The sequence below is a fragment of the Semicossyphus pulcher genome, unplaced genomic scaffold, assembly GCF_022749685.1.
Source record: "Semicossyphus pulcher isolate SPU_LCO1_2020_fin unplaced genomic scaffold, fSemPul1.0.p SCAF_14, whole genome shotgun sequence".
Classification (NCBI taxonomy): Eukaryota; Metazoa; Chordata; class Actinopteri; order Labriformes; family Labridae; genus Semicossyphus; species Semicossyphus pulcher.
In genome coordinates, this window is record NW_027211648.1 from 18760329 (window position 1) to 18780667 (window position 20339).

At 41.9% G+C, this 20339-nt stretch overlaps 2 protein-coding genes across 4 annotated transcripts; one reads left to right on the forward strand and one right to left on the reverse strand.

Annotated features, from left to right (window-relative positions):
* The first annotated feature begins 58 nt into the window (after nucleotides 1-58).
* LOC138591197 (TOG array regulator of axonemal microtubules protein 1) lies at nucleotides 59-14186 on the forward strand. 3 transcript variants are annotated; one of them, XM_069661714.1, is made up of 23 exons: nucleotides 59-246; nucleotides 821-1995; nucleotides 3788-3854; nucleotides 5653-5781; nucleotides 5959-6222; nucleotides 6324-6607; nucleotides 6694-6926; nucleotides 7321-7418; nucleotides 7503-7667; nucleotides 7777-7842; nucleotides 8123-8280; nucleotides 8463-8634; nucleotides 8767-9003; nucleotides 9401-9524; nucleotides 9750-9855; nucleotides 10047-10282; nucleotides 10376-10534; nucleotides 11591-11717; nucleotides 11810-11919; nucleotides 12070-12253; nucleotides 12361-12580; nucleotides 12679-12765; nucleotides 12872-14186. In XM_069661714.1, exons 2-23 carry the CDS (start codon nucleotides 964-966, stop codon nucleotides 13123-13125), a joined length of 4512 nt encoding a protein of 1503 aa, XP_069517815.1. In that variant the 5' UTR covers nucleotides 59-246; nucleotides 821-963; the 3' UTR covers nucleotides 13126-14186. The 3 variants fall into 3 exon arrangements, with proteins under 3 accessions (XP_069517815.1, XP_069517816.1, XP_069517817.1); XM_069661715.1 differs by having other exon boundaries at nucleotides 8466-8634; XM_069661716.1 differs by having other exon boundaries at nucleotides 7324-7418.
* On the reverse strand, nucleotides 14111-20295 carry ccdc28b (coiled-coil domain containing 28B). Its single transcript, XM_069661717.1, has 6 exons — nucleotides 20113-20295; nucleotides 18542-18848; nucleotides 18219-18388; nucleotides 17830-17984; nucleotides 16123-16145; nucleotides 14111-16013 (listed from the first exon to the last, which is right to left on the reverse strand). Exons 2-6 carry the CDS (start codon nucleotides 18775-18777, stop codon nucleotides 15959-15961), a joined length of 639 nt encoding a protein of 212 aa, XP_069517818.1. The 5' UTR covers nucleotides 18778-18848; nucleotides 20113-20295; the 3' UTR covers nucleotides 14111-15958.
* Between the last annotated feature and the right edge of the window lie 44 nt (nucleotides 20296-20339).

The following is a 20339-nucleotide window of genomic DNA, read 5'->3' on the forward strand; positions in this document are numbered from 1 at the left end:
CTCCGTTTGCGACATGTATTCGCCATTTTGCTGCCTCGGTGTGTGCGTGTGTGTGGGGGGCTCCTCTCTATGTGAATACCTCTATAGCTTCCAAACATTCAACACTCCAGACTCCAGCTAAAACAAGCAGGAAAAATGTCTGCACTTAGAGAACTGTAGCTGCCGCAGCATGACATGGAAATTTGGACGACGTAACGTTACATAGTCTCGTCAAGCGTCACCGAAGAGGACCAGGAGCTATGCGAGGTCTGTTTTCTTGCTGTTTTTCCAACTTTGCTAGCCTAGTCTCCCAGTACTAACCACTAATACATGTAGCGGAGTAGCGAGTTAGCTTAGCACCGTTTTAACTATGAGGTTCCATGCAGCTTACTAATGCTCATTAGGCTGCTTAACGTTAATGTGTAGTCATAGACCGATTGTAAACTGGACTGGAGGCTTTTTTGTATTTTTTTGCAAAGGATGCAATCGACCGAATTACTTGTAACTAATGTTGCAATATCGCAAGAACGCAACGAACAGCTGTAACGTTAACGTTATCTCAACCGTAATGAGGATGTGTAACGTCACCGAGCCCGACAGCCACAAGTGGTTGTCTTCATTCGCTCTGTCCCACCTAACCTGGTTCATGGTGATTGATAATAATGCTGAGGAACAATAAGATCATTAAAAATGTAACGTTGCAGTCATGTTGCTGTGTTGTAACATGTTTATATACATTATTACCAAGACTTTTGCTCCCCAAAGCCTACATTTCTCTCTAAAAAAGGAATTAATTCAGTTCTGTGTCTAATCCTGTTCATTTTCTGTTTTGCATTCACAGCTTAACAAACAGCAGAGTGGTTTCCATCACCGACCACTCAGGATGAAAGCACGAAGTAAGGAGGAGGAATATTATTATCCTCACAGGATCGTGGTTGCCTATTTGGATTCTCAAATTTGACCACATCCATAATACAATCAACAATGATACCTGGATTGATCTCCCAGGAGTTACACCAGCAACTTCTGGACCTGAAGAATTATCAAAACCGCACAAATGGAGTGGAAGAGCTCAAACACATCCTGTCAGAGGTGGACATAAAATCAGTCCCTTCTGGCAGTGTTGATGAGTTAATCAATTTCCTACCACGACTTCTGGATGACAGTAATTTTAAAGTATTTTATGGCACCTTACAAGTTTTAAACTTACTAATTCAGAAGCTAGACAGAGGTGTTGACAAATTTTTCAAACAGATAGTCTTAGTGGCTCTTAAGGCCCTCGGGGACACTCGCACCGTCACTAGAAATGAATATATGAATGTGTTTCGACAGCTGATGAAAAATGTTGCACCACAACAAATATTGGATCTTGTAATTGGCAACTTGAAACACAAGAATTCAAGGGTCCGTGAAGATGTTCTCAACATCATTATGGCAGCTCTGCTCACTCATCCTAGGAAAGATTTCAACATCCCCAAGCTTTGTCTTGAGGTTGCGCCATACCTGGCAGACAGCAAAAGGAAGGTCCGCCATGCTGCCCTGGAGCTGTTTGCTGTTTTTGACTATTGCCTTGAAACGGGGAAAAGACAGCCTTTAATGAAAGCGGTGGACATGGTGGAACTCAATGAGGATGCAGAGGGTCTTATGGCAGCTGTACAAGCAAGACGAGCAAGGCACGTCCTTCCAAAACTCTCCTCGGAGGGTCTAGTGGAGTACGGCTTGGTGATGCCCAAACCAGGACAGCGGTACTCTCTGCAGAATGGCTCTGCAGCCGACTTGGACTGGGTAATGAATGGAGGGCGGATAAGCAGTGCGAGGAGCCACAGGACTGAACCTGACTGCGACCGTTTTTACAGCTATGGCAGCTTAGGTTCACTCACTGATGACCTTCCTCTTCAAAGGAGGATCGTAAGCGCGGGTAAAGGGAAGAACAAACTACCCTGGGAGATGTCAAGCTTCTCATCCACAGAGAATGACCAGCAGTGCAGCAGCCCTAACGGAAAGATCTCTGAGCAGGTGGGGTCCATCATCACTGTCGGCTTGCCATACTCTCACTTACCTGTAGTGATAATTAAGCCATCTGGGAACATATCCAGATTTAGCATGTGTTTTTTTACTGACTTTGTATGTTTCTCTGTCAAAATAAGAAACACAATCCAGAGGAATATTCTATCAACTGTAGCGTCGTTCACCCTGATAATAGATGGAAATGTTGCCCTTTGAGTTGTCATTGATTGACATTAATGAAGCAGCTATTGACTCATCAAGCAGTGCCCCCTCCCCCTTTTTTTCTAAAAATACTCTTTGAAATCAAAAACATTGAGAGCCTAATCCACCATTTGTTGACTGCACGTACTGAGGTTTTAGAAGCCCCAGAGTGCTTTTCATATTGACTTTGAAATTACAGAGCATCTCAGTGGCCAGGCAGTTATGCTGATTTGCTCCCAACAAGTGAGCAAGTGCAGTCCTTGGAAAGAGCATAAAGGAGTGGCTATTTCTGTGTGCTTGCTTTATCTGCCTCCCTGTAGTCTTGCTTAGTTTACAGTAGAATGAAAAATCTGTGTTTACATCAGAATTTTACACTTGTTGTTTTAAAAAGCTCCCAAAAGTCCAGTCCAAAAAGACTAAAAAAAAGCTTAGATGTGGCACTTTCCTTTCATATATGTAGTTCTGTTTCCCATGGTGCTGTATTCTGCAATATCCTCTTTAATGAACCTCAGCTTGTGTGTGGTTGTTATCAGTGCATCCTTAGACACATTCCTCCTAAGGAACATATTGTCTAGAAAGCTTGTATGTTTGATAAGAGCCACCCCCCTCCACCCCTGTTTTAGTGCTTTGAAGAAATCAATCTGTACCTTTCCACAGGGTAACAGTAGCCTTTCTTGTATTACTGAATGTTGCTCTAATTTAATTACAAACAGAGTGACGAACACTCAAAGATTAGTGGCAATATTACTGGAAGAAATAAGTGACTGATATCCCCTGCTCAGCGACACCTCCGCTGCACAGATGAGCGTCAATTGACTTAACAGTAATCCTTGTGACATTCAATATCAGCCGGCCAAATTGTGACGTAACAGGATCTAATATGGAATACAAACTACATATTTAATTATATGACAAACTAAAGGAGCTGAGGAATAATTAGCATATCATCAGCTCTATTCTAATATGTCCATTGGTTCAGATAAAGGGCTTTTTTCATTACCATATTCTGTTTTTAAAACTATGATCCAGCTAATGCCTCCATTTGAAAAGCCTTCTGTTTACAGCAGTGTCTGTTTCTCAGCAACCCCATTAGCACACAGCACACTAAGTGAAGGGGATGAGAAACATAATTGGTAATATCACGGGGTTAGTCGTGAAACATGGCTTATTTACAGCTCTAGTGTTGATTGCAATCCGACAAGTGCACCACGATGATTGTGGATCTGATTGGAGGCGGTGGGTCTAACCTCAGGCACTCGCTCTCTCTCTCTGTTTTAAAGGTTCAGTTGGGTGCAGAATTTTGTCATAACTCTCTCTTTAATTGATTTCTTTATTGTAGACCAAGATTTCACAGGTTGCGGTTTGGCAGTTAAACTTTCATGAGAACATTAGACGTTGTGTGTAATCTGTGAAGTCTGTTTACAGTAGCAAAAGGTCCGAATGCCAGTGTCCCTTGTCGGAGCTGGCCAAGTATCTGCTACATCCCTTTGTGTAGTCATGCGGATGGAATTACACACACAATCCTGTTGTTTACGTTAGACATTTGAACTTCATACTCTATTGTTTCTATTTAAGGAAATAATTCTCTTTCTACTAATAGGTGGCCAGTGAGGATTTCCCTCCCCTGTCCAGGAAGCTGAGCCCAGAGATCTACGTACCCAGTTTCAGTAAGTGCCAGACCAGTACTCCCATCTCTCAATATATGACACATTTGTTCCATAAGAGGTGGCAGATACAGTTGTGGTTGTATTGGTCAACTTCAGCTGGGCGGAAATTAGAGCGGATTTAATTGGATTAGCTTGTGGAGTCAGTGGAGTCACTGTGCCACATGTCATCAAAGGGGAGGAGCATGGTTGAAAGGCAGAAAAGTGTTATACCAGCCTCACAGCAGACCATTACACGATATCACACACCAACTGTTATGTTTTATAAACTCTAGCCTGCTGGTTTGTTAGGGACACAGTGAGACCTAACTGATGATAGTCGTCAAACCTCACATTCTCATCTTCACATTGTCAGACACTTTGTGTGCTCTCCATGGAAAAAACTTCACCAATGTTCTCTCAGTTAACAGTACCAGAGCATGTTGCTGTTAGGCAGGCTAACAGGGAGAGCACAGGTAAGAAAATGTTGGGAAATGTAGGCCATACAAAATTACATCTGTACTAGGCTCCTGCAATTAGTTGACTGCAAAGGAAATTCAAGCCGAGCAAATGTGTGCTGTTTCTGCTGCTTTAAATGAGGTGAGGGGTCGCAGGATTGTAGCCGGTCAAGTTAAAAATGCCCTGGCAACAGCTGACTTAACCCCGTGGGGAGCACAAGCTTAATTTTTATTAGAGGAAAGACATTGTTCCCTTCTTACTAATTCTTTCCAAAATCTTATTTTTTCAACATATAATCTGTGAATTTTTGCACTGGATTTTATCCCTTTGACCACACTGACTGTCTGATTTTGGCTGCTATTGTGGACTGTACACATGCTCATGGTAATCCATAAATCATGATTGTGAAGGAGTTGTTCTTACAAAAGTTGAATGTCCCTTTTTCATACTATATAAAAAATCATTTGTAAGCTTTGCCATGTTCTCCCACTCTTGTACATTATTAGGTACATGTCCAGTTTTAATGGCAGCAGCTGTGTGTTCGCCCCTCCATGTAACAGTAAAAGTTCAGGAACATTTGTCACTTTTGTTACACTTGAGCATTTGTTCAGTTAGGCACTAATATTTGTATTAAATTGGTTTTAAATAAGGTTTGAGAGGATGCAGGAAAAAAGCAGAGCTGACCATCAGATGCTTTATTCAAACATGCTAAATTCTTCTCTTTGATAGCACAAAGTAAATACAAGAAGTTTATATTGTAAAAACATATATTTTGGAATATTCTACTATTGAGACTTTCATTTTTGTTAGTCATTATGTTAAAAAAAAGGGATTGAAAATGTAGCCTTTCATTTTTGACGTCAAATGTTTGTTGCTGAGCAACAACACAGCAGTAACAGTAACACCCTGAACTTCAGACTGGGTTCACATCCGAGTCTTGCTTCTCTTCTCTACTTTTTACACCTCATTATTTGTTACTTTTACACTCAAAACTGTCTGTGGTAAAACAACAAGAAGTAGGAATAAAATAAATAGCTTAAATGTAACAGTAAATAAAAGCAATAAAAGTAAATGGGCTGTAAGTGATAATGGTCATCGGAGAATTACTAATAAAACTGCAACAGTCAAAAAGCCTGTTGTGAAATTATTGAAAAAGGAAATATAAAATTTTAGGGTAACTATTATTATTAAATTTAAGTAGACAGAATATGGTAACTACTGAAGTCAGTTATTTTGCACTGCTTTTGTACTCTTTTTAAATCAACACTTTTTAGGGGGGATTGTATCTGTCATGTTGGTTATGTGAGTTATGCGAGTTATGTCCAACCCTGCCCGGTTTATAGTGTGAATATTTTCCGTCGAGGTTCTGCAGAGACTCCGAAGCCACAATCCTCCAGAAGGAGGGCGTCCCCTGCCCGTCTCAGAAGGAGTGGAAGCCTGAACCTCGACCCTGACATCTTTAAAACCACCAACTTCTCTGACCCAGATGTTGGTAAGAAATCACTACCCCAAATGTAGGCTTGTTTTTAAAACATGCCCATCTCTTCTTCTCTGATTTTTTACATACAAATAAGCAAGAAGAAAACAGGAAATAAAGACATTTAACATTTTTCAACATCACATCACCAGTTTTTCATGGTTTCTGACGTGTTAATTCCCTTTCTCACAGCGGCACCCAAAGGACGCATGCTCTCAAGGAACCCAAGTGTCGAGCGCACATTTTCCCTCCCCTCAAACCCCACCACATCCAGCTCCTTCCTCCTTCCCTCATACCCGCTGGCTACTCTCCCAGGAGGCATGCTTACTCCAACTCTGTCCCGCCGTTGTGCAGACTCTTCCCTCTCTATGTCCAACACCTGGCCCAACAAGAGAGAGAACAGCCCACACCAGCAGGACACAAGCCCCTGGAGAGACACAACAAGTGCAGCAAAAGGTGATATATTTAGAATTCCTAAGTTGTCGGCTGAATGTAAAAACGTAGTGACCTCTTTGAGTCATGTGTTTTTTTTATCCTCCCTGTCCTACTTCTTTTAGGAGACCATCTCTCTAGCAGATGCTCTCCCTGGCCTCTCCGTGCCTCCCTCGTTAGTTCTTCTTCAACTTCATCGTTCCGCCGGGCTCTGAGCAGCCCAAGGGCAAACCTGTCTATTTCGCCAGTTGTCCCTACAGCAGAGCAGGTCCAGTCCTATAATGGCCAGAGGTCGATTGATCCTGGAAGCCCTCAGAGGCAGCTAGAACGGGATCAACATCATCTTGACCATGATAGCAGCATTCCAACGCAAGATGCTCAAGAGGATGATCCTCTGGACATGCAGGAGGTTAGCAAACTTTACTCTCAGCAACTTGAGAGACGTTAAAGAAACACTTCTCTCTGTGCTCATGCGTGCAAATTTCCTCCTCACAGATGTTGAACTCCCTGCGTTCATTGCGCAACAGTGCTGCCAAGAAGAGGGCCAAAGTGAGCCTTAGCAGTTCAGATCCAGATCCAGACAGCCCTGACTCCGCTGTGAGGCTGGATCTGGGTCTGGACTCTCCATCGCAAACCTCTCCGATGTTTTCGGAGAAAGACAGCGGTGAAAGCGGTCTGTCCAGTCTGAGCTCAGTCGCCAACTCCAGCTTCAATGGCATCAAGAGCAGGTAAAGGATCCCTCTTATGCTGCATGTTTCCTCCGCCACTGCACATGAGATCTTTCTTTGAGTAGACTTTTACAGACATAATAGCCTGACATTGTGATAAAACATTTATGCTTACACCATAGGGTCTTCCTGTAGACTAGATCATCTGATTGGATTTGGATATATCTGTAGCACTAAAAAACAAACAATATAAAGCATGTTTAAACACAAACATAAATATACAGTATACCATGGTGTCAAATAATGCATTACTACATGAGTTCATTACCTGAGTTAGGTCATATTTACTTTGTGGTGACATTTACACAATGCTCAAGTTAATTGAGTACATGTTGTCACAGACCTGTTGACAAGCTGTTCCCACATAGCTTCTCACTTCTGTCTCATCTATTAGCAGCCCCAGAAACTCTTCAGGAATGAAACCTCGGATTGCAAGAGTGCCTTCTGCAAAACTGAGGTCTTCCGCGTCCACTGACTTCAGCTGCCTTCAAGGTAAAAAGGAGATTAAATATTGGAGCCAGATTTGTTTTTGACATTTAGTTTTTTTTTAATTTACATTGTTTTGTTCTTTTAAAGGATTCTCTCAAAGAAATGAACTGTCGTCTGAGGTGGGTGTTGTTGGGCAGAAAGTCGCTTACTCCAACGGAGCTTTCAAAACCGGGGAAGAGCCGACAGGACCGTCCCCTCCGTTGGTAAAACCAGCCATCCGTGATTCAATCAGAACTTTGAAGCCTGCCAAAGGTCAGTCAGCGTGATGACAAGTAGATCTTTTTCCTAGATTTACCTAGCAGTAATATTTTGTGTTCATTTATAATTAAAGCCATCAGTGTTTCTTTGCTCTGATTTGTAGGATCTCAAAACCACAGCAGCAGAAACTCACCTGCCACAGATATGCCTGAAGGAGTCATTGGAAGAGGTCGGTCTCTCAGAATTTCTGGCCACAAATCACTGTTGTATTGTTCAAAATTGCCAAAGCATTCTAGCTAAGTGCTATTTTACAACAGACTGAATGGATTAACTAAGAAGCACAGCCAATATTGCAGTGGGAATTATTTTCCCATAATCCTCTTGCCAAATAAAAACACAGACAGTCCAACTGTCCACTGTTACAAAATCCTGGGTTTAAGTAGGCTTGGTGTCCAGCTCTTCATTAATACATTCAAGTTCTAAGCAAACAACCTCTTCATGTCTCTTAGGCATGTTTGGCACTACAGTGTCCTCCAGCCGTCCGGGAGCTGCCTTGTCACTCGAGCAGGGTGATTCTATGGCCAAACTCCCCACTGATCCCTCAGCAGGAATCTACAGCCATCTTCACCTAGACAGTGATGACAGCCCACGTTCAGATGAGGTTAAGGTTAGTCACACTTAGTCCAGTAGTAAATCATAGGAAGTTAGCATACTACACTACCAGTCAAAAGTTTGGACACATTTTCTCATACAAGTGAACGGGATAGTGTGTCCAAACCTTTGACTGGTAGTGTACGTTTTCAGTTACTAAATTCCCACATGGTGTTTTTTCTACCTATGCACGGTCAGCAGAGGGTGAAGAATACAAGGTTTCCCCGAGATAAGATGCGGCTGCAGGGTCTGGACCAGCCAGAGGGGCAGTTTGTTCAAGGGGACCAGACACGAGAGAAGATCCGCCATCGAGTCAGACAGATGCTCTCTGACTCACCCACAGAGGAGAACAGAGCATTGATCATCAAAGGCAAGAAAAAGATGGAAACCTGGCACCTAAAACATTTAATTTTGATCACTTTCTTATTGCAAGTCTGGATTGGATCTTGCTGTTCTGTATTTTATTTCAGTCATCCATATATGCAGCATCTTATGTTTGCAGATCTGCATCTGAACGGCAGCACACTGCCCACCACCAAAGCAGACCTGCTCTCCGACGAGTCCCCTATCAGCCCCACCAGTCCTCTCAGCCCACCAGGACCCCAAAGTCCCACCAAATGCTTCACTCCGCCCCACCAGCCGAGCCCCCCCACTGTTCCCCCCAACCCCAAAAACCTATCACGTGTTAGGAGGGCCCCCAGCCTCAGCAGGACTCGACCATCGCTGTCTCACAGCTCAGGTTGGTAGATCTAAAGACATCTACCTGCTGCACAAAAAGTCAGGCTTAAGAGTTAGTCCTTTGTTTAATTAAACAACTAAAACTGTTACTGTGTATCTTAATTATGTTGCTATGTAACATCACTTAGTTGTTTACAATTTATCTGTATTCAACTGTATTATATATAGATGAACCTGTGCTTTTTCAGGTCTTTGTTTATGGAAAATGTTGCACAATAATTAGAGTGTCAGAGCATGGGTGAATAAGATGTTTGCTTCGGGGAATGTGCCACAATGCTTTGTTTTGACAACCTACTGTTAATGCACCGCCACCCACACACACTGCTTGTTTTCCCACTGATAGAGATGTAACATGAGACTGAATCTGTGTGTTCTTCTGTGCCTGTCGGGCTGTTTAGATGAGCTGTCGCCAGGCGCTGCGGGCCAAAAGAAAAATCTCTCAGAGCCTCAGGAGCTGTGTCCGTTCTCCAAGCCCGACCTGGCGCTGACACAGAGCTTCAACCTGCTGAGCTCCGATGACTGGTGAGACAGACCTGCATGTTACAGTATCAATGCTGCACTGCTTCAGAGGAGAATAGTAATGATAACTTGAAATTGCATTTACAGGTATTGTTAGTTTAAAAAGTACATGAATCTTCACATTTTGTGGGGTAACAACCTTTTGTAAAGAAACAGACAGAGCAATCATTTGGTCAAGGAGGTCTACAAGAAAAAGCTATCAACTTTGTTTTTGGTTTTTTACTTCAGGGAGAAGAAGATTGAGGGTCTGACGTTTCTACGCAGTCTGGCTCACTACCACTTAGACACACTCCAGGGAAGGCTTCACGATGTCTGCCTGTGTCTTATTCAAGAGGTAGTACTAACTTGTTGTACCAAACTCCCACATCATTTTGACTACTCATTTTGCTGGTTTAATCCCTATAGCCTTGACTGCTGAATGCTCAGTGTTTTCATGAGATATACAGTATGTCTGTGTTTTCTGTGGTTTAATGCTGGAGTGATCGTGTTTTCCACACAGGTAGTAATAACATCCATCTTTTTCAGGTGAAGAACCTGCGGTCAGGTGTTTCCAGGGTCGCAGTGTGTACGCTGGGTGACCTGTACACCCACCTGCAGAAGGCAATGGACCAGGAGCTGGAGGGGACAGTTAAAGCGTTGCTGCAGAAGGCTGGGGAGACGAACGCCTTCATAAGGCAGGATGTGGATGCAGCTCTGGACTGCATGGTTCAGCACTGCACACCCACTCGTAGCATCAACGCTTTACTCTCTGGGGGACTCAGGTCAGTATGTGTTTCTACGTGCTGATTCACTACACTCACAGTTGTATTTTTTCTCACTATTCTTCACATGCTTGCTGATCTGTTTTCCTGTAGTCACCTCAACGCAGGGGTGAGAAAATGCACAGCTCAGCATCTCGCTAATCTGGTAGAGAAGGTTGGTGCTGTCCGTCTTCTGTCTGGAGGTAAAGATTTCACTGACAGAATCTTACCTGCAGTCACCAAACTAGCACAAGACTCCTCACAGGAAGCCAGGTATGTAGAGACACTTTACTGTTGTAGCTGCATGTATTATTAGTTAGAGCAGCACTACCAGCTGGCTGATACAGGATGCTTCCTCATAGTGTGTGTAAAATTTTAGGTTGTTTAACTGCAATTAGAACAAATGTTATTTATCAGAATAGGTGCTTTAAAAATGTTTTGTTGTTTTTTGGAACATTTTAGTCGACCATAAAAGAACATTTTAAAGCCAGTGCTTGATATTGTTCGCTGCCACCATGAAATCCACTGTGACCTGAAATAGAATAATGCAATCCAAACTAACAGTGTTCCATTTTTGTTGACTCTATTGGAGAGGCTATTTTTCACATGCTTGTAATATGTTGTTGTCCTATGTATGCAAACAGGAATACAATAGTTGGAAAAAAAAGTTGGAAACATTTATCAATGAAATGCAGTACAATACAGTATTCATGTTTAAAAGAGCAATCCTTTCTTCTTTCCTGGGGGTTCTACAGGATATGCATTTGTGTTTTACATGCCGAAGCAACCAATGAGCCACAACTTTTCTTTTTCACTTTTGGTTGTTTATTTTCCAAAATCCACAAAAGAAACAAAAGGATTGAACGGAGCGGAGGACAAGGCCAGTGTGTCACCGTGCGAACAAGCTTCATTCAATACTATTCAAACAATAAGCTTTTGGTGCTCTAGCAGCAGTCTTAAACTGTAAAGCCCAAATGGCTCACCTGATCAATCACAGACGCTGCAGTCACCTGTTAAATAAGGGGGAGGGGGTGTTAATATGCACCGTCCTCCCACTCAAACCAGCCAGCATTTGTTAATTGTCACTTAAATCATAACTGATAAATAAACACATGTTCCATAGCAAAATTAATGTTAATAAAGAAATCCAAATATTTAATAAATTATTAAAGCAACTGTTTGGCTCTTTTGGCTTAGAAATACCATGACCTGCATGACTGAGAACCTTCATAGACAACAATTTGACTCCCACACTGGGAAATATGGCAGCAGGACTGAATATAGCAGCACTTTGGTGAATGAGTTCTCACTTCTTTACTTACTCCACAGGTACTTTGGCCGTCGTATGCTGCTGTCCCTTTCTTCCCATCCTGACTTTGACAAGATCCTGGAGAAATATATCCCGACCAAAGACCTGCCGACTGTCAGAGACACCGTCTTCACTCTCAAAACAAAGGTGCTGTCTTTTCTATGTGTGTTGAAAATATGTATTTTTGTTTTTCTAAAAGGTCAGACTGTTATCTTACATGGAGATTATTTCTTCTTAAGGGTGTTGGTGAGATGCCCCAAGACACCCAGTCAGCCAGAGGGAGACGCTCCCTCCCAGGCAGTGGTACAGTCAGAGCCTCATCTCTCACCAGAGAGCCACTCGCTAACAGGTGGGTGTGAAAATCAACCTGTGTCCGCCTTTAAACAAACTAATAATAGATACTGTGTGTAAGAATATTACACACTGAAAGTACACAATTCACACTGTACTCACAGGTTTATAAAGGTGATACATTTCCTGTTGTTTGCATCATCTATAGGGAGTCAAACAGCCATTACAGCTGCAGATCTCAGACACAGAGTATTGCAGACAAGAGTGAATACATCAAGCAGATCTCAGGTCTGCTGGGTTCAAAGGACTTCAGAGAGAGGATCAAGGGGATCGACCAGCTTGTGGCTGACTGCCAACACAACCCCAACATGGTCATCAATAGTATTTTCCCGGTTGGTGCAAGCTTTTTTTCCCCAAAGCCTATCAATATTTCCTTGTAATGTGCTTTGTCGCTGATCTCAGTTACCATCAACAAAATGTCTCTATTTTCTTTTTCCAGGTGTTTGATCCCTTCAAGGCCAGGCTACAGGAGTCAAACAGCAAGGTCAACCTGCATGCACTCGAGGCCCTACAGAAAATCACTCCCTTGTTGAAGGACAACCTGTCCCAAGTGGTCAACATCCTGGTCCCAGCAATCGTGGACAATCACCTCAACTCCAAGAACAATGCCATCTACTCTGCTGCTATTGGAGCTATTAATGCACTTATCTCAAACCTTGGTACTAATTTCAATCATTCAAGTGTCTCTGGTCGAGGTGAAATTAGTGTCTAATTCAAGACGTCTTTATTTGATTTTGTGATTTTGTTTCCATGACAGATAATGTACTTCTTCTTCAGCCATTCTGCACCAAGGCTCAGTTTTTAAACGGCAAAGCAAAGGTGGATCTCATAGAAAAGGTTGCAGGTGTGTTTGTCTTAATATTTCTTTACAGTTAATAATTCTAACCCTTTGCTCTCAACTTCACTTGAATGTCTGACTAAACCTTGTTTCTTCTGTCTCCCTATTCCAGACCTTGTGACAGACCTCTACCCTCGCAAGCCCCAAATGGTGGAGCAGAAGGTGTTGCCCTTGCTGTGGCACCTCCTGGGCACCTCCACTCACAGCGGCACCATCCATGGCCGGGGCGGCAGCGTGAGGGGTGCTACTGCCAACCTGTGCCAAGCCCTTTACACCCAGATGGGGTCCAGTCTGATGGAGTGCGCTGCCTCCCAGCCTGCCAATGTCCATAAACGTTTAAATGAGGTCCTGAGGACCTTCTCTTAAAGGTAGATCCACACACATCCAAATCCAAATGGAAGAGAAGAACATTTACACTGACCTTACTTGAAGACAGAGATGTTCTACATTTCTTATAGTGCCTGCACTTTTATATCAATAAACAGAAAGTCCTTAAAAAGTAGGAGCTCTTATTCTTATCTCAGTGAGATTTCCTCTGCTACAGACGCATGGACAATGTAACATACTGACATCAGGTCTTACACACACTCAACCTGCTCTCTTTGCACTTTGAAAAGGTAGCTCATTATCATGATAGACTTAATGAATTCTACATACTATGATTGTCATTGCTTTTTTTCATTATCTAAACATGTACTGTAGACAAATCAGAGACACTATTGCAGAATGTAAAAAGTGAAATGCACAAAAAGTCGAGGACGAAGACGGGGACCTGAAAGGTGTATATTTTTGCTGTTTCATGAAATGTGATGTGATATTTTCAAATTATCTTCTGTAGTTGTTTTGAAGATTTATGAACTGAGATTAACAAGAAATGTTCAAAATACTTTTGTACAGCTCACATGTGTATTTGCACAGTATTAGCTCAATCTGTAATCGTATGCTGTATGATGGTACAGTTTTAATTTATCTATTGTGTAACGGTTTAAAAGTCCAGTTAATGATGTGCTGAGTTGGTACCGTCTTATTTTTATTTTATGTTTTTTTGCATGACCAAAATTTACGGGGATCAAACTTGTGTATATTTTGTTATGGATATATATATACATATATATATATATGTACACTGATGCCTAGATCAAGGTGGGGCTCCTATCGGTTCTCCTGGATGGGGACAGCGCAGAGGGAAAGGAGTCAAGCTTTACTCCAGCGGTTGCCTGAGAAACAGTGATTGCCCGGGTCTGATTGTGTCTCAGTATAGTGCCAGTCTTCAAGTAGCCTTTTAACTCATCTATTGTTAAATTATATTGAACTTGTTTGTGAACAAGGCAAAGACAGATTGATATATGAATAAAGTGTTTTATTTCTGTAAAACTAACTTCCAGGTGCCTCATTTATAGTTTAGTGGGAAGGTAATGGGGTAGAAATGAATTGACCAAGGAATTAATGTCTGAACAGTTAAGTATGCAAGAAATACACATTATATGCATTTTAAATTTCTGATTTTTATTAATGGGTACAGTAACTGAATATGAGAGATGAGATACATGAGATTCTTCAGAAGTTTCCTGATGCTTCGACTCTGCCTAATTCAGATGTAAAGCTAATGGTAACCAGTCTTCTGTTAAGTCGCCCCTCCTAACGTATATATTAAAAAAAATAGCTGACAGTGAAGCAGAGCTGCAACTATGAGTCGATCGATCGATAAGCCAATAGACAGAACATTAATTGGCAATAGTTGGAAAAAATATCCAGATTCCCTTTTATTAAACATTTCTTTTTTTATATCATTGGTCGGACATTCTTTCAACATTCTCTGATGTTTTTGGATTAGATGTTAAATCGATTTATCCAAGAAAAGAAATCAGAGAATAATCAGTAATGAAATTAAATGTCAGTTGCAGCTCTACTGTGAAGTATTGTTGACACAGTAACCACAATAACAAATGTCTTATGTCACTTTAGAGGCGCTCCAGGCCAAGGCCTTAGAAAGAGGTAGGCTGAGCAAGCAGTAAAAAAGACTTACTGTATATTACATATTCAATAACTGAATGCACCGATGCTTTAACACGCTCTGATGTTTCAGGTTGAGATCACTTAATTTGATTGTCAGGGATTCAATATATTGGCCAAGATACACCGCTGACATGAATTAAATAGACTTACGTATATGAAATTAGCTGCCATTTTGAAATGTATCTGCAGCACTGTGAAAGTGCTGTCCAACACAGTGTAACGGGACACAGTGAACGTCGTCTTGTGACAGACCGGACAGACTCCCTGTAAGTCAATGTTACAGTAGGTGATTTCACAGCACTTCAGTAGCAGGGAGGATGAGCTTGTGCTTGGAGGGATGCTGCTAATGCTGCAAAAACAAAGCCTTAAAAGCAATCCTGGTTAATTATTTTAACCCATCAGTGTCAACAAATACAGCAGATTTACTGCACATTGGCAAAACATATAAACATAGTTATCCAAACATACATTTTGTACAATAGATTCCTCACAAAGTCCCTTTAAAATGCACTGTTATTATAAAGGTTCTCCCAGCTTTTAATAGATCCAGTTTTTAACATTTAAATGCAAATATATAAAAAATGAGGGAGCGTTTTCAGAGTAATAGCAAAAGTGAAACCTCCCATTTAGGATCTGAGCAAACCACAGTGGTGTTGTCGACAACGGGCCTAATATGCTGCTACTAATGTATGGCTCAAACCTCTTACTTTTCCTTAGAGAAACTAAAACTGTCTGAAATGATGAAAAGACAAGGCATAAAATGAAATGTTCAACTGTCATGACATGTGCTTTTTGTGATGGAAACTGCAGCGCAAAGAGAACCAAACATTTACACATGGATTCAATTATTTCTTGTTAAATGATGTAACCAAAAACCAGAGCCAAGAACAGGCTGAAAACATATTTCCTCTAACAGAGCTGTTCAGTAAACCATCCGATCGTTACTTGTGCCAGGAATGAGAGGTTGATGATTTTGGTTGAGTGTTCATTTAATGCTCTGCTGCTTTTGAGTCGCTGTATTGTTCCCTCGGCTTCACTGACCAAATTGGGGGGAAAAAATAGGCCCTCCTTCTGTGGATATTTCCATTCTGTTACTAAGGCAGCTGGATTAATGCCATGGCAAGCTGGACTGCTTAGATGTTGGGAGAAGATGGTGGTCGTCCGTCCACTGCACCTCACTTTGTCAGGGCCCAGATGTCTTGGGCATGTCCTGGTTCTCAGCCAAGTGGAGCTTTTGTCTGAACACGGACACATTAAGGACTGAAAACAGATCATTTAAGCACAGCATCTGGGCCCGGGGTGCAGAGTGATTCACACAAACAAACTAATTTAATCAGGAAAGGATACATCGAGGTGCTGAGCTCCTCTAGCTGCAGGAACAAAAGAAAAAAGAGATGAGAGGATGGTAGAACAAGCCAGAAATAGAAATTGATATTGCTTTACAAGAGACTAATCACTAAATGTGATCATATTACATAACATCCTGTGTGTGTCAGGTCAATATTTAAATCAAACTCCTATCATCCGACTACATTGTTTACAAAAGCAAACTTCCCTTTCTTTTTCCACACAAAGGAGATTCACTTGACAGCCCATCTGCTCCGAGGCACAATTACCCACCTCTGCTGCAGCTCACAAGTATTCCTGGCAGCAGAATCTGTAATGAGCCGAAGGCTTTATCTCACCTCCCTCACACATAACACTGCAGCTTCCCCACAGCTAGCATACCAGCCCCAGGCGTGGGTAACTAGGAGCCACACAACATGCTAACAATAGAAACACTTTCAAGGCATTGTTGGCTGACACAGCGCTGTTTGTACTAGATATTATTTAACAATTAAACAGACTGGAAACTCAAAACTCAAAAATGCTTTTCATTAATCTCAGACAGTTTGTACAATACTGTAATTTTGTTGTATTCCATATTTGTTTTAAGTGAAGGTCAGCCCCCCGCGACCCTGAACAGGATAAGTGCTATAGATAATGGATGGATGGATGTACTTGTTGAAATCCGAACAGCAGACATTCATTTAGCAATTGGATCTTGTTTTCAAATAACAGAGACAAAAACCTAACAGACGATTTTTTTCTTACAGATTTACAAAGAATGTCTCTCTGGTAAAATGGTGAAATCAGGTCTGGGTTATGTGTAAGTACTTATTTCCCTCGCCTCAGGCTTTAAAGGAGAAATTCGCTCCTGGAAAAAGCCACTGTCAGTCAAAGCTGTTGTTCTCTGTAACCGATAGAAGCAATAACATGTGAAATTGGCGCCATAGCTGCGGAGAAAGTTGTACAAACAGCTTGCTGTTTTGCCCATTCTACATTCCTATAACACCCAGCATGCATTGCGTTTTTCCATTCCTCCCTCTGAAAGGAACGGCCCAGCCAGAGACGCTGGAATGAAATACTACCATCTTCCAGTCAAGGACGGTGATCGCTGCAATGGTTCAGAGGGGTACAGAATCCAAAATACGACGAGAATATACCAGTGGATCTTTTAAAAAATCTTCAGGTCTGCAGTCTACATTTCAAACCTGACGATTTTGAATGAGACATGACATCGGAGGCGGGCGTTATAGATTGAGGAAGTGTAGCTCCCTGGCCTTTTCCAGGGCCCCTTGGAGAAGCAGACAGTGTCCTCCAAAGGCACACAGAGCTAAATATAATTTTTTCAATCATAATGGCATTAGCTCCCCATAATAGCATGATAGGACTGAGGTTGAAAATCGGTGAACTGACCTTTAAGGTTTGTAAAAAGCAAGAGTGAAATCGGCCTCTCTCATCACTTAGGAACTACTAAACCAAATATGCCATAGGAGACGTTCAGTGGAGAGTTTTAGTGTCACATGATGCTGTTTCAGGGGTTTATCCATCATTGCAGACAATGACAAGCACATTATTTCATGTCATTTAGGGCTGAAATTTAAACATTTTGAATTGTTAAAAAGTCAATCAGAAATTATGACTTGGTAAAACTGAGGTGATGCATCTGTTTCTCATCAAATAAAAAAGCACAGATGAGGCAGACCCTGTGCTGCTGTGGTTTGTGCTTACGTTACACAGCAGGTGCTCTAGGTTGTGGTCGGAGGCACACTTCCTCTGATCCTCTGAAAGCTCCTCCACATGGCTGTCGAGGCTGAAGTGCAGTCGGGCCAGCTTCTCCTGCATCTCACGCACATGCTCCAGCTGCTCAAAGGAGCACACCTTACCTACGGATCAGAGCAATTCAACCAGACAGGTGTAACTTCTCTAAAGTCTCTTTTGGTTGCTGGGGGATTGCAGCAAAGTCAAAAGTATTTCCATGGCAACAGATGTACAAAAATAGCACTACAGCTATTTGATTTCAACCTGATTCTTGTAACAAAGACACTTTTCAACTGGCTTTCTTCTCAGCCTGTAACAGAATATTCCCTTGGTGGCCTCTCTAATCAAGGTTGTCTTACCAAAAGCCTGCAGTTTGCCTGAGTGGAAGTCGTTGAGGAGGTTGAGCAGGCCTCCCTCCATCTCTCTCACGTCTGAGACGTCTGTGAGGAAGGAGTGCTGCAGGGGGGAAGACTGGACTACTTTACTGGGTCCTGCTGGCTGGGGGGCCCTGGGCTTCTCCTTGTGGGGCCTGAAGAAAAAAGAAAGGAAAAATAACAATTATACATGTTGTTTAACTAATATTACTAAAAATACCTTTCAGAGAAAAAGATGCAAAGATTCTTTACAGCATTAGTTTATAACTATCAGTTTTTTCTGTTTCCTGTTTGACTAAAACACAAACCTGGTGATCTTTGGTGGAGCTACGACGGCTGTAAACACCTCTTTGGGCTGCCCAGGTGCTCCTATGGACCTCTTGTACTTGCCTCTGTTCTTGGGGGAGGGGGGCTGCGGCAGGCCGAGTGAGAAGGTGGCACTTTTGCTTGCAGGCAGGACGGAGAGTTTGCGGGGGTTGATGGGTGGAGGAGGGGGCTGGGGGAGAGACACCTTTGGGCTCCGCTTCTTGCGTTTGTCTTCCATGATTATTTATGTAAGTGACAGTCTCCGGGGTAAGATGAAGGGGGCACTGCCTGGCTGGTGATCAGGACGTCCTGAAACAACAAAGGTAGGAAGTTCAAAAGCAGCAGCGTTCCCCCTCCCTGAGAAAAGAAAGCTGTGTGGAGGATCCTGACTCTGCCAAAAGTGGTGCCGCAGCGCAGGATTCTCCACTCTGCAATAGAAAAAACGCTCAGCTATGCTTTAATTCAAATTAGTAACATCCACCCAGTATTAATGTCTCAGGAGACCCTAAATTAAGTGTTTTTCATGAAAAGTGACAGGATGAAAAGGACAAACAGGATTACATTCAGATGAAAGTTTTTAATGGAAGCAAATTAAAGTTGTTTTTTTCTCTCTTCATAATGCCTCCCTGGTGTAAAAAGTGGGAGTGAAACAGCAGCCTAGAAAGATATTTTTAGACCAGCCTCAAAGTGGAAAGACATTAGAGAATATGTGTGAACTGAAGAAGGGTGCATTACTGTTTAGAGGACATTTTTCAACCAAACAACCCAACTACACCCCCTAAAAATGATCAAGGATGAAAAAAAAGGTACACTGCTGAACGATTTTTTCACTACATGAATGCATGGACAGAAAGAACACGTCTCCTTGGATAGGCACATCGTACGTTAGACAAATGGACCTAATGTAGGTAGCTCTCAGGCAAATGGCTGAAGGAGAAAATCAATACACTGCACTGTTATTGAGACATATCGTTGGTGAGATAGTGGAGCTTATCCCTATCTATTTACACTCAGTGAGTGACCTGAAAAAACACCTTTATAGTGTGGAGCGATAATATTCAATAGAAAAGCCCTGCAACAAACAATTTATTCTAGATTAAATGTATTTTATGTTCTTGTATTAGATTGTATTTATTTTGTTTGTTGTTCAGTTATATGCTGTATTTTATATCAGCCTCTAAGCAGTTTTGTAGTGATATTAGTACAGTCAACCAAGTAGAGTAGTTGTTTACTGTTATAATAACAGGCCAAGTGAGCGTATTAATGTTATTATTATTTGGGCACTGTAAAGTGCCTTTATCACATTATAATGGATGATAGCACTATTATTATAGCTGTTATCTTCCTAACACTGCGCCAGCCTCCGTTCAAAGTAGAATACAAAGATGGCCACTACAGTAATACACAATAGCAACTTTATACACTGAAATCGTTTAATACTTTGATGAAATCAAAAATGTAGAAACACTGTTTTAGGAAAGACAACAGCTCGTATCACAATATTGTGAAATTCGGTGAAAGAGACGACGTGTAAACAGATTTATCGTTCACATATGTCAGAAATAAGACTTACCGCATCAATTACGCACCAGAGAGCAAACCAGCAACAGAGTGACTAGCGTCACATCTCTGCTGCTGCCGTTTAAAACCTTAATGTACGCCACACACGAACAAATCCTTATAGGAAAGGATAATGTAGGATTTTACCCGTAGCGCCAATGTAAATTACCGACGAAATGTAAAGCGCGGCATCGATGCGCTCGGCTCGTGCGGAGTCGTCTTTATCCTTCTTAAAGGGAC

Bases quoted from the DNA above. Each gene is read 5' to 3' on its own strand.
- LOC138591197 (XM_069661714.1), top strand. From the start codon at position 964: ATGATACCTGGATTGATCTCCCAGGAGTTACACCAGCAACTTCTGGAC. The intron at 9,856-10,046 runs GTAGTACTAACT...CATCTTTTTCAG, and splicing joins GCCTGTGTCTTATTCAAGAG to GTGAAGAACCTGCGGTCAGG. The intron at 12,581-12,678 runs GTACTAATTTCA...TTTCCATGACAG, and splicing joins TGCACTTATCTCAAACCTTG to ATAATGTACTTCTTCTTCAG.
- ccdc28b (XM_069661717.1), bottom strand. From the start codon at position 18,777: ATGGAAGACAAACGCAAGAAGCGGAGCCCAAAGGTGTCTCTCCCCCAG. The intron at 18,389-18,541 runs GTTTGTGTTTTA...TTTTTTCTTCAG, and splicing joins GCTCCACCAAAGATCACCAG to GCCCCACAAGGAGAAGCCCA. The intron at 16,146-17,829 runs GTAAGCACAAAC...TTGTTCCTGCAG, and splicing joins TAGAGCACCTGCTGTGTAAC to CTAGAGGAGCTCAGCACCTC.